A 12,885-nucleotide genomic window follows, 5' to 3' on the forward strand; every position below is an offset into this window, starting at 1 on the left:
GAATTCTGATTTTACCTACAAAAACTCCTTCATGGTGACCACTCTTGAAATCGTTTAAGAATTTTTTTCCTCATTTACAACAGACAACAAATCGTCAGGGTGTAAATGAAGAGACACAAGACCTTGCAACCGATGCTTCTCATCGAATAAACGTTACAAGAGTGGGAACTTACATATCTTTCTATGTACTGTAATGTTTTTCAAGAGATGACGATCCCGTTATAGTATAAACATTTCACTTTCCTCATTACATGTAAGAAAGTCATCTTCAGTGGTTGGGTTATATTACTGGCCGATTTCTAAAGAAGTTTGCAGGCAAACTGGTTTCACTGTACTCCAGCCGTTTCACATCATCAACCAATCTTGCATTTGTCGGTTGTTTAAGAAATATGTTCTTGCTCAGCCTTTCGTAGAGAAGCGTCGGGTTTATTTCTGTCAATTATGTCCTGTTGCTTTAGTTTCTACAATCTTTAAAGAATTTTAAAGCGTTTCTCCGCTCTCACTCTCTTCAACATCTTCATTCCAACCCACTCTTAGTTTTCTGTCAAAGAAAACTGTTGAGATGGCTTTGTCTGTCCGTCCGCACTTTTTCTGTCCGCCCTCAGATCTCAAAAACTACTGATCATCCACTTATTTTATTTAAGGTTAAAGTTAGCCATAATCGTGCGTCTGGCAACGATATAGGATAGGCCACCATCGGGCCGTGGTTAAAGTTTCTTCAGCAGCGGTTCATACAGCATTATAACAAGACCACTGAAAGATAGATCCATTTTCGGTGGCCTTCATTATATACTGTAGCGGCTGTTCAGAAAACTCGATTGCCCTGAAGAAACTTCGGCGCATTTTTTACTTGTTTTCGGTCACCTTCAGTTTGCCACTTCTTCTATAAATGGTTTTGCCGATGATTCAACTCTCTGTACTTTACCTTCGTTCCTGCTTCTGTAGTTTGCATTTAATCTTCAATTTCTCTTTTTCATCTATTAGTTTTTACGTGACAACCATATCCGAATGGTGATGCGTAACTCCGTAATTCAGTCTAGTCCAGTATATACCTTTAGATACAAAAACTTCAATACCCCTTAAATACAAACAGTCCTGACCTTGCTTTCCTTCTTACAGTCAACTTTTCGCTGCTTTATGCTGGTGGTTTTGTTTGTTCAGGCTGCTTCAAACCTCTCCTTGTGAGATTTCATTGTTCAAATCGTTAAATACGCTCCTCAAACAATAGCTGTTTTGTTCACCTTTCATAAGGTCTTTCCATCAGCCGTGATTATTGTCCCGTTGTGTCCCTGTCTGGAATATCGTTCTCAGTTTTGTGATGCATCATCATTTTATCTCCTTTCTCGATAAGATTTAATATTTTGAATATAGTATATTAAGCAAAGTTTCTTCTCTGTCCCCTTTCTCTAGGCACCACAGTCTGTGGGCCAATGTTCCATCGAGATTAAATGAAACCTAGGATTGAACTGACCTTCTCCAGTCAAACCTTTGTGATGATATTCCAGATTTCGTTTTCCCTGCTACATCAGAGCTTCCATTCTTCAAGAGGCGGGATTGTTTTCTACTGGTCTGGATCAGATTAGGGCACTGGGTCAGGTGTTCCATCGGCCTCTTCTTCTAAATAAAGTCTTCAAGTAATTCAGTCAATCTTGTACACCGTTTATAGATCATTTTTGTTTTACTCATGCCTGGATGATTGGCTGAATGTTGATACCTTTATTATTATTATTATTATTATTATTATTATTATTATTATTATTATTATTATTGAACTGATACCTGAATGATTGGTTGAATGCTGATACTTTTATTATTATTATTATTATTATTATTATTATTATTATTATTATTATTATTATTATTATTATTATTATTATTATTGAACTGATACCTGAATGAATGCCTGAATGTTGATACCTTTATTATTATTATTATTATTATTATTATTATTATTATTATTATTATTATTATTATTATTATTATTATATTGAACTGATACAACTAACATCTAGTTCATTCTGAATATTCATCAACACGCTTCCAAAACCTACATCTAAATAGTTCAAGTCACCCAAACCAAAACTTTAAATCACGGCGACTTTCTGTCATCACTGAAAATCAGGGATATAAACTATTACATAATGAGCACAAGATCAACTGACAACAATGACCCAATGACCTTTGTGAATGGATCTCCCACCGCGATAAAAATAATTATCTCGGAAGAATGATAACATGGAGAGGAGTCACTTTTGTGACTGACGGGGCTGGGCGGGGAGGAGGAGGAGGAGGAGGGGGGTCAAGATCTTTGCTTTATATTATATTGTCGGCTGACACAGTCAGCAGCCGTTCTATCAGGTGGTGACGTTCAACGAGGAAGCTTCTCAAAGACGTTCTCCTATTCACCAGGAATTTTTTAAGCTAAGCGGAAAGGTTGGTGGAACCGAGTTATTTGTAGTTTCCGAATATGAAAATTCCTGTTCTTTTTTGTTTTAAGTGTATTTTACGTTTAGTGAATTCCAACAAAAGGAGCTACGGAATGCTCTTTTCGTGGGCTACCCGAATGCCACAGCAATTGTTTTCTAAGTAGGGTTTCAACAGAGTTCTTAATATTTTCCATTCTAAAAACAGAAACATTTGCACCTGTGCATATCATTTTTTTATCTGTTGCATCATATTCCTTCTGTTGTATTAATAGTTACTTATAGTAACATTGTTACTACAAGTCTGTCTGTAAACATAAACGTAAACACTATCATGTACTTATGTATATCAAGTATCTTCCATCTCTCGAAAAACTAAGTAATTTACGTTACATCTCTCTCTCTCTCTCTCTCTCTCTCTCTCTCTCTCTCTCTCTCTCTCTCTCTCTCTCTCTCTTTGAAAGGTAATTCACATTCTTGTTCAGTTTCAGTTTCGCGTAAATAGCAGTGATCATTTTCTCATAACATTGAATAAAAATCAATTATCTACCGATATCAAAAGCTGCTGCAATGCAGAGAGTGAGATGTTCAAAAGAATTAAATATCTGTAAGTGAGATAAATGATTTGATAAAGGTAAAAATGATTTGATCCAGATTAGATCCAACTTCCTCGTTTGATACGAATGTGATAAGGATTATTTTGTGGAAGTGATCTTAACACAATCCTTACAACTAAGCTGCTCAACTTTCTTTACCATGGTTGCTGTAAACGCTAATCAAATTGTTAGAAATATGCAAACAACGTCCCTCATGATAATATTCTCGCTTTTCTAATTTCATCATTAAAACAGCACTGAATAGCAGTAAAATCACATTCATGGTAATTAGGGTCATTAACCTAAAGGAAAATTATTAACGCGATTTCGCATGAAGTAAAACTACTGAACACTCTAAAGAACATTACAAAAAATGAATAATACAAATCGATTAGGGTGCACGCAAGGGAAGTAAGGCTTTGCGTTCTGAACAATTAGGAAAATGACAAATTGTCTCTAATTTACCGTAAAAACACATTAGCTAGACTAATTAACTTATAACATCTTTATAATACGAATTCAGATTTTAAAGTCAAGTTTACTGGTCAAAATGTAATAATGAACATAGTAATCTTAATCCATTACTATAGGGCTTTTTAGTCATATACTACACTGCAACTTAGCTGGATGAAATAAACTAGTTTTATGCTAGTTTAACATACTATTAACACTGAATTAAAGAAACTAGGCGTTAGAGCAGATAAATAAGCTCTATAACATTGGAGATCATTTTTCATGAATGTATTGAGAACATCAGTCATCCAAGAAGATACCATATCAGCTTGTCCTTTAGTTCATTCTACCTGTTTATAGAATTTGGGACTCTCCTCATGGTAACAGAATAAAACTACTACCAAGCCCTCATACTCGTCCTCCATGAACTTGCTCACCGTCTAAAGTTACCGAGACTCCAGAGCACTCAAGTTCTATCTTATCTCAGCATTGCAGTGATAAGACATCATATGAGCGTTACTGACAGGAGGTGAAACCTACTATGCCTTCTTTTTCATTCTTTCCTTCATTTCATAATCATGTTTTCTTCCAGCGAGTATGACTCAAAAACACGAAGATATATATATATATATATATATATATATATATATATATATATATATATATATATATACATATATATATATATATATATATATATATATATATATATATATATAAATATATATATATATATATATATATATATATATATATATATATATATATATATATATATATATATATATATATATATATATATATATATATATATATATATATATATATATATATATATATATATATATATATATATATATATATATATATATATATATATATATATATATATACATATATATATACACACACAGATATATATATATATATATATATATATATATATATATATATATATATATATATATATATATATATATATATATGTAAAGAGTATCCTATCTGTATTGCAGCAGCACGAACGAAATGCCAGTAGATTTCTACTACCACAAGATGTCGCCTCCGTGCAGATCCGTCCATCTGACGGCGAAGGCTGTTGGACTTTCTTTGATTCTCAAAGAGTTAGACATCCTCAACGGGGAACAAATGAAACCAGAATTTTTGGCTATTAATCCCCAGCACACCATTCCTACAATAGTGGATGGACATATCAAGCTGTGGGAGAGGTAAGTCAACAAAACTTGGGAGAAATTCACTTTCTTCTACTCATGTATCTAGTTATTTAGTCCAATATTCTTTTTGGTGGTTAATTCTGATGAAAAATAAGAAACAAGTAAAAAATGCGCCAAAGTTTCTTCGACACAATCGAGTTTTCTCTACAGCCGCTACGGCGTATAATCAAGGCCACCGAAAATAGATCTATCTTTCGGTGGTCTCGGTATAATGCTGTATGAGCCGAGGCCCATGAAACTTTAACCAATGCCCGGTGGTAGCCTATCCTGTATCGTTGCTAGAAGCTCGATTATGATTAACTTTAACCTTAAATAAAATAAAAACTACTGAGGCTAAAGGGCTGCATTTGGTATGTTTGATGATTGGAAGGTGGATGATCAATATACCAATTTGCAGCCCTCTAGCCTCAGTAGTTTTTAAGATCTGAGGGCGGACAGAAAAAAGTGCTGACAGACAGACAGACAAAGTCAGCACAATAGCTTTCTTTTACAGACAACTAAAATGAACGTGATCATTTTGCAGAACTTTACTTCAGTATTCAACCATTATAATCAATGTCATCTATTGCTGAGTAAAGCTCAGTCATCGTGGCAATATGTTTCGTAGAAAAACTCAGGAGTATATAAAATTACTACAGTAAAATAATGTGAAATGTTCGTATATGTAAAAAAAGCTACCCGATAAAATAAAGCGATGTACACACACATACAAGAGGAGAATTAATGAGTTGTATTTTTATAAACATATGTAATCAGCTTATTCTCTCCATGGTCATTTTTTGATGGTCAGTCTCTTTCCCTGTATAATCTTTTAATTGACTTTTCCCTGCTTCTGAGCTGTTGGGGCTAATCTTTTTAATAATCTTTTGCAAAACCTCTCAAATATTTACTTTTATGCTTTGTTATGTCCACTAATTCTTCAACTTTTTTTGAATTCCAGGTACATCTCTTTCTTTATAATCCCCATCTCTTCAACTTTTTATTCCAGGTACATCTTTCTTCTGTAAACTTATTTTTATATCTCTATCAGTCTGCTAAGTAAAGCACAGAAAGTCAAAAGGCCTGGCACCCCTCCGTTGTCTCACTTTCCTTCGTGGCATTTGCCTGTATATTTATATATTTATCACGTTCCATATTTTCGAGATTCTATTATATATATATATATATATATATATATATATATATATATATATATATATATATATATATATATATATATATATATATATATATAAATATATATATATATATATGTATGTATATATATACAAACATGTGCACGCTATCCATTCGCATTATTTTATTGCGTCACATAGAGTCTATTTAGTAAATTGCATTTTTTTAATTATTAAAAATGTAAAGGCAGTTTTGAGAATTCACTGACTGTAACTCTCTATTTATATATATATATATATATATATATATATATATATATATATATATATATATATATATATATATATATATATATATATATATATATATATATATATAAGGGAGAGTTACAATCTGTGAATTCTCAAAACTGCTTTTTACATTTTTAATAATTAAGTAAAATTCATTTAAAAAATAGACTCTATGTTACACAATAAAATAATATGAATCAATAGAGTGCACACGTTTACGTTTGTGTATGAGAGAGAGAGAGAGAGAGAGAGAGAGAGAGAGAGAGAACAAATTTCTTCCATAATTTCTTACAACGCACTTGCATTTCAGCCGTGCCATCTGCAGTTACATAGCCAGTCAGTACGGAAAAGACGATGCCCTTTACCCAACGAACCCAAAGGCCAGATGTATTGTGGACCAAAGGCTTTATTTCGACATGGGGACCCTTCAGCACCGGTGGTTTAATCTATATGTAAGTAGTTTTGAACTGAAATGCTGATTAACTTGCGATTTCAACAGTGTTAACTTTTGCGCTTCATTAAGCCATTAATAAAGGCATAGATAGTATAGTGGTCTGTTGTATGAGTTTGATTAAAATCAAAATTCACGCTGCTAATTTTGAGACTCATCGATGCTATGTGATATGGCTGATATGCATAATACGTATGAGATATATATTTTTGAGCAATATTTGTTGAAATATTTCTTATTTATATTTAAAGTAAAACTTGAAGATTTAGACGATAAAACTTCACTTTAGCAAAGGAAACTCATGTATCCAAGATCTCTAAGTGGAGAAAACCCCAGCGTAGTCCTTGATTTTGAGAATAACAGTTGTCATCTGTTCACTTGCTTTTCTTATCTTTTGAATGCAAAAGATTCAGCATTGAATACCTAGTCAGTCAAATAATTATATGATCACCTGTGAGACCAGATCTCGTAAACGATTAGTGTCTAACGTATCATTTCCATAATGTTTTCGTCGCTCAGGTCACTTTTTAGCAAAGCAACTATGAAAACTTTAATAGGAAGAGGTTATAACCTTCTTGCTAATTTTGCCCTATAAAGAGGCGGCGAGTAAGAGGCAGAGTCAAGGTGTTTTCTAATTTGATGATAAAAAAATCTCTGACAGGTCAAGAACTCTTGCAAGCAGAAAAGTAGAATTTGGTATTAGAAGAAAACGGAGGGGCATCTATAAACAGTCAGATGTGTTTTCTCACACCTGAAGAATGGTTAACAATTCTATATACAAATTAGGAAGAGGTTTCAAATACATATGGTTAGAGAGCTTGCAATGCCTTACATACGTTAGTAATTACAGTTCTGAAAAGGACATAAAGTTTCTTCTGAAAAATGCATAAAAGATCGTTTGAATCAGGGGCGCTGGATCTGTGTTTCCTGAGAGTCTCGGTGCATCATGTAGATTTTTGTTTTGAAGCCTGAGGGTTCTGGCGACAGCTCTGGACCTCACAGTAAGCCTAGGAGAGTGGGTTGTAGTCTGGGATATAGGCTGGTTTTAATCTGTTGGTGGAAACCCAGGTGATTTTCCCGTCCACCGTCAGCTGATGCCCTTTATCTCAGCATTGCAGTATGCGGTGTGGTCCCAAGTAGGCTGGCGAGAGGGTGCGTTTGTACGCGTCTAGTCTTATGAACACATACTTTGCTGTCTTAAGGTCTTCAGAGACGTATTTTTTTTGCTATGTCATATGTTGTCTTTACTGGCATGTTGTTTTCCAATGCTCTATAAACATCTGAAAGAGTCATGGGCTCTGTTGTGTGTTGAAAAGCATCTGCCAGTATTGTTAATACTTGGCCGTAGAGTGCTTCTGCCAGCAATGCGGTGAATGCTATGTGTGAGGCTGTTTTTAATCCCAGTAAGACCCATGGTAATTTCTCTCTCCAACTCCCACCTTGACATCTGGCGGTGAGTGCTGATTTGAGGGAGTGGTGCAGCCACTCCACCATGCCACTCTCTTCTGGGTTGTACACTGTTTTGTGAATGAGTTTTGTTCCGAGGCTGGTAGCGAGGGAGCTCCATAGGGTAGAGGTGAGGTTAGCTCCTCTGTCGCTTGTTATGTACTGCAGTACTCCATGCCTGCTGATCCAGTCTATTAGTGCTTTCACACAACTCTCTGCTGTCTGCTGCCTTACTGGTGTTGCTTCTGGCCATCTGGTGTTCCTGTCGATGATTGTGAAGAGATACCTGTACCCCTTGGAAGGAGGCAGGGGCCTCAGGATGTCGACGTGGATGTGGACCAGTCATCGCTGTGTTGTCTGGAATTCTCTTATCCCCGACTCTGTGCTTCATTATTTTTTATGTTTGGCATGGGAGGCATTCTCTTGCCACTTTTTGATGTCTGTTTTCATTCTCCACCAGATGTAATGCTCAGACAAGGCTCAGGAGGTGGATCTGCCTGATGGGTGGGACAGATTGTGAGCAAGGTTGAAGGCTTTCTTTCTCAACCCTAACGGTAGGTATACGCAAGGGCATCCAGTACTCATCTCGCAGGCGATGGTAGTCTCTCCATCGTTGATGGACAGGTCACCCCAAGGTGGGTTCTCACTCTGAAGTCACTGTAGGTCCATGCCATCCTTCTGAGTCGATGCTATTTCGGGATATGATATCCTGATCTGGACAGTGTTGATGGATTTTTGGGAAAGGGCATCTGCCACGTTGTTGGAAGAGCCCTTTAAATATCTGATAGTGCAAGAATGTTGCTGTCTTGCTGATTACCTGTCTCCTCTTTTGGTGAAGGCATGCACCAATGGTTGGTGGTCCATCCGCACTACGAATTGTCATCCTTCTGGCATTTGTTCAACAGTGGGCACCTGTCAGGTACTGTCTTGATGCTGAGTCTCCAGTAGTCACCACAGGGTCACCATGTGCCATCAGGTTTTGGTACCATGTGTAGGGGAGATGCCCAGGGGCTGGAGGCTTTTTGGCATATTCCTGCCCTTTCCATGTCCCAGATGGCTTGTTTGGCGTGGGCAAGTTTTTCTGGGGCCAAACGTCTAAAACAGGAGTGCACGGGGGCGGGCGACCTTCGGTGACTATGTGGTGCTGGATGCGGTGCTTTGCGGGTTTGGTCAGGTTGTGCTGCAGGCTGTCAATAAATACCTCCGGGAATTCCTGTAGGGGGCAACTTATCTCTGGTGCTGGAGTCAGTGCGAGTGGTGCTACAGGGGTGAATCATATGATCAACTGCTGTTTCGCTATGTCTACTAGCATGTCGTGGACTTTTAGGAAGTCTGCTCCTAAAAGTGTGATTGTTACATCTGCTGTGACGAACGTCCAGTTGTACTTCTTCCTGCTGAACAATATGGTCCTTTTCCTGTATATTTTCAGTGGGGTTCCACTGGCAGTGGGCACCTGTAGGGTGCCGGTGGTTGGATTGAGGCATCTGTGTGGGTTGGCTGGCACGAATGATTTGAATGCACCGGTGTTGACCAGGAACTCCATATTTGATGTTGCTTGTAGGCATGCAATGGCTGTTGGTTTCCTGTTGTTGCCCCTACATTGTCTAGGAATTTCCTCTCTCTGAGGGCGGGCATCATGCTGAAGGATGACCTTTGTTGGGCCTTCAGCATTTCGTAGGTAATGGTTGTTTTTCAGTTGGTGAGCTATTCTGTGATCTGCTCAAAGATTTCGTCTGGCAGGAACTCGAGGACAGCATCGGCTTTGCAGGATGAAGAGGAGATCTTCTTCGACCTGAAGATGGTCTCTGTTCTGAAGAACCAGGCCTTTGGGTTGACAGTCATTAAGGTCGGTAAGCTGCTGCAGCGTTGTTGCTGGGTAGGCTGGTGCTGGTGGTGGCGGAGTTGGTCATCTTCAGGGTCATCAGTACAGCAAGGCAGCGAGTAAGAGGCAGAGTCAAGGTGTATTCTAATTTTTTGAAACAAAATCTCTGACAGGTCAAGAACTCTTGCGAGTAGAAAAGTAGAATTTGACATTAGAAGAAGATGGATGGACGTCTATATACAGTCATATGTGTTTTCTCACACCTGAAGAATGGATAACAATTCTATATACAAATTAGGAAGACGCTTCAAGTACATATGGTTAGAAAGCTTGTAATGCCTTACATACATTAGTAATTACAGTTCTGACAAGGACATAAAGTTTCTTCTGAAAAATGCATAAAAGATCGGTTGAATCAGGAGCACTGGATCTGTGTTTCCTGAGAGTTTCGGTGCATCATGTAGATTTTTGTTTTGAAGCGAGGATGCCCTGAGGTTCCCAGCGACAGATCTGGACCTCACAGCCAATCTTCAGTACTCTTTTGCTGGCAATTGCATACATGAGTTTATGTATCTCTATGGAAAGCAAATACTTTTGTGGGTATTGGATGACAAAGAACAAATCGTACCAGGTATCAGCACTGGTGCTGAAGTATCTCATTTCACGCAAATACTCTTGGGAGAAAATCCATGATAATAAAATCAAATTCAGAAATCAAAAATAGGAATTAAAGATAACTTGATCTTCTAAAAAAATACAACTGGTTAAAACTTATCCCGTTTCATGTTAGTTCTCTTGGTAGAAAATCCATATCAGTAAAAACGCTATTGAAATCAAACATAGGTGGCTGGAATAATATGACAAACGCATTACTCAAGGTTACTTGCTCAACAAGACTTTCTTTGTAATTATGGTTGGCACTGGTTGACTAGCGATCAGTTTTCCTACTTCGGGAAATAGGAAATGGAGGTATTCTTTTAGATTAATGGTTTATGTTTTAAAGGTTTCAAAAATGTTTTCGTCTATCTTTAGAACCGTGTATTCATACACGCATGAATACTATAGACATGATTTATCGCAATATAACTTGACAATGGATGAGAAAATATCTAGAGACAGAAATGAGCTTTGACAATCAAAAACTAGATATATATGGTCTAATAGTCATTTCTTGTTTCCTTTTAGTATTAGAGATGGACTATGGAATGGCACATTTGCAGTATTTAACTGCAACGAGGAAAAGGGTTGATAAATAAGGGATAATTGATGAGGAAATGAATTAATGTCCGGTTTGAAAAGGAATGGATGTGTATTTTGGTGAGAAAATGAAGAAGGCAGTAATAACGTATTCATCTTTTCTTTTAGGCTCCAGTACTATTCCAAGGAAAAGAACCTGATCCTGCTAACATGGAAAAGGTGGAAGAGGCTCTTAAATGGCTAAATGACATCCTGAAGGAGTATCCTTGGACGGCTGGTAACACTATGACCGTGGCTGACTTTTGTTTGGTGGCCACGGTATCGACCATGAATGCCTGTGGTGTCATAGATCTGCAGAAATATACCCGGATTAACAAGTGGCTGCAGAAATGCTCGAAGCAGATGGTAGGATACGATGAGGTCAATGTCCCGGGAGTCGAAGCTTTTGGTGAATTTTACAAATCAAAAATAGAAGGTTTAAAAGACGATAAGAAGTCAGATGATTAACTTCTCATGCTAACTGTTCATTTTAAAGATCAATAAAATATAAATATATGCTAAAAACAATTGTAACAGACTCCCTCCAGTATCTCCATTTGGAAAACCAAGGTTACTAAATCTCATCACCGTTAAGAAAAGTTAAAGAAGAGCAATATGCATTTTTACTATTATTTTCTCATTAGAATTACTTACCACAGTTATGAATATTTTAGAGTTCCAATGAACATTATGACTACTTGCTTAGTTAGGAAGCATAACTCTTATTGCAGTGCTATCGTTTACTATGCTGATATATAAGAAAATGAAACGTTAGTACTTTAACTCGTCTAATTTTTAATCTGCTTGATAGTCCATTGTAAATTCTTTAAATGTTTAAACAAATACTTTACACTGTCAAATAGACCAAGTTGCAACAATTAATCATGTCTACAAAAATGAAAGCTTGGGCGCCAAACATGGAAGGAAATGCTACAAAAAAAATATATATATACATGTATATTTCTTTTCTTGTAGCATTTCCTTCCATGTTTGGCGCCCAATTTTTCATTTTTGTAGACAAGATTAATTGTAAGGAATTCCTGGTGTGTCTCAAAATATTGTTTACCTTTTGGTGCATTTTAATAAAAGCGTGTTTTAAAAAATTTTATTTTTTTTATTTCTTTATTTGCGAGATTTTGTTATATTAGCAAATATTAAACAGCAATATTGTTTTAATCCAATTCGCTATACCTCCGAAGTAACTTTCAACCAGCGGGAATTATAATTTGATCAATGCTTCATCCCCGTCAGGATTCAAACCGCTGCCTGGTTTAGAAATAACGACAGACAGTGACTTTGACCACCTGGCTATCAAGGGAAGTATAAATTGGTATCACTTCTGCTGTTCAAATACTTGTCGAATTCACGTTCACCACTTACAATCGCTACCAATCCTCCCTCTACCATGATAGCTGATTTTTAAGTTTATAAAACTTGGCTGATTTACGAATTTTTGTCAGTTATGCGTACGTGACTTTTTATATTCACAAATATTAAGCCACAAATATCAAGGGAACCACAAGGTGGTCAAAATCACGGGCTATCGTTGTTTCTATTCAAGCAACGGTTTGAATCCTGACGGGGACAAGGTAGTTATTGACTATAATTCCCTTTGGGTGCAAGTTATTCTCGAGGTATAATGAACTGGATATTAAACGACTTTTGTGAATATATATATATATATATATATATATATATATATATATATATATATATATATATATATATATATATATATATATATATATATATATATATATATATATATATATATATATGTGTATATGTGTGTGTGTGTGTGTGTGTGTGTTATATGTGTG

General features: G+C 36.3%; 1 protein-coding gene across 1 annotated transcript; it reads left to right on the forward strand.

Moving 5' to 3' along the window:
• The first annotated feature begins 2,297 nt into the window (after positions 1-2,297).
• LOC136848788 (glutathione S-transferase 1-like) lies at positions 2,298-11,908 on the forward strand. Its single transcript, XM_067121406.1, has 4 exons — positions 2,298-2,433; positions 4,486-4,698; positions 6,421-6,562; positions 11,195-11,908. Exons 2-4 carry the CDS (start codon positions 4,499-4,501, stop codon positions 11,531-11,533), a joined length of 681 nt encoding a protein of 226 aa, XP_066977507.1. The 5' UTR covers positions 2,298-2,433; positions 4,486-4,498; the 3' UTR covers positions 11,534-11,908.
• Positions 11,909-12,885: the final 977 nt, after the last annotated feature.

The sequence above is a fragment of the Macrobrachium rosenbergii genome, chromosome 2, assembly GCF_040412425.1.
Source record: "Macrobrachium rosenbergii isolate ZJJX-2024 chromosome 2, ASM4041242v1, whole genome shotgun sequence".
NCBI classification, from domain to species: Eukaryota; Metazoa; Arthropoda; class Malacostraca; order Decapoda; family Palaemonidae; genus Macrobrachium; species Macrobrachium rosenbergii.

Coding starts and splice junctions, on each gene's coding strand:
- LOC136848788 (XM_067121406.1), top strand. CDS start 4,499: ATGCCAGTAGATTTCTACTACCACAAGATGTCGCCTCCGTGCAGATCC. Junction 4,699..6,420: donor CATATCAAGCTGTGGGAGAG/GTAAGTCAACAA, acceptor CTTGCATTTCAG/CCGTGCCATCTGCAGTTACA. Junction 6,563..11,194: donor ACCGGTGGTTTAATCTATAT/GTAAGTAGTTTT, acceptor CTTTTCTTTTAG/GCTCCAGTACTATTCCAAGG.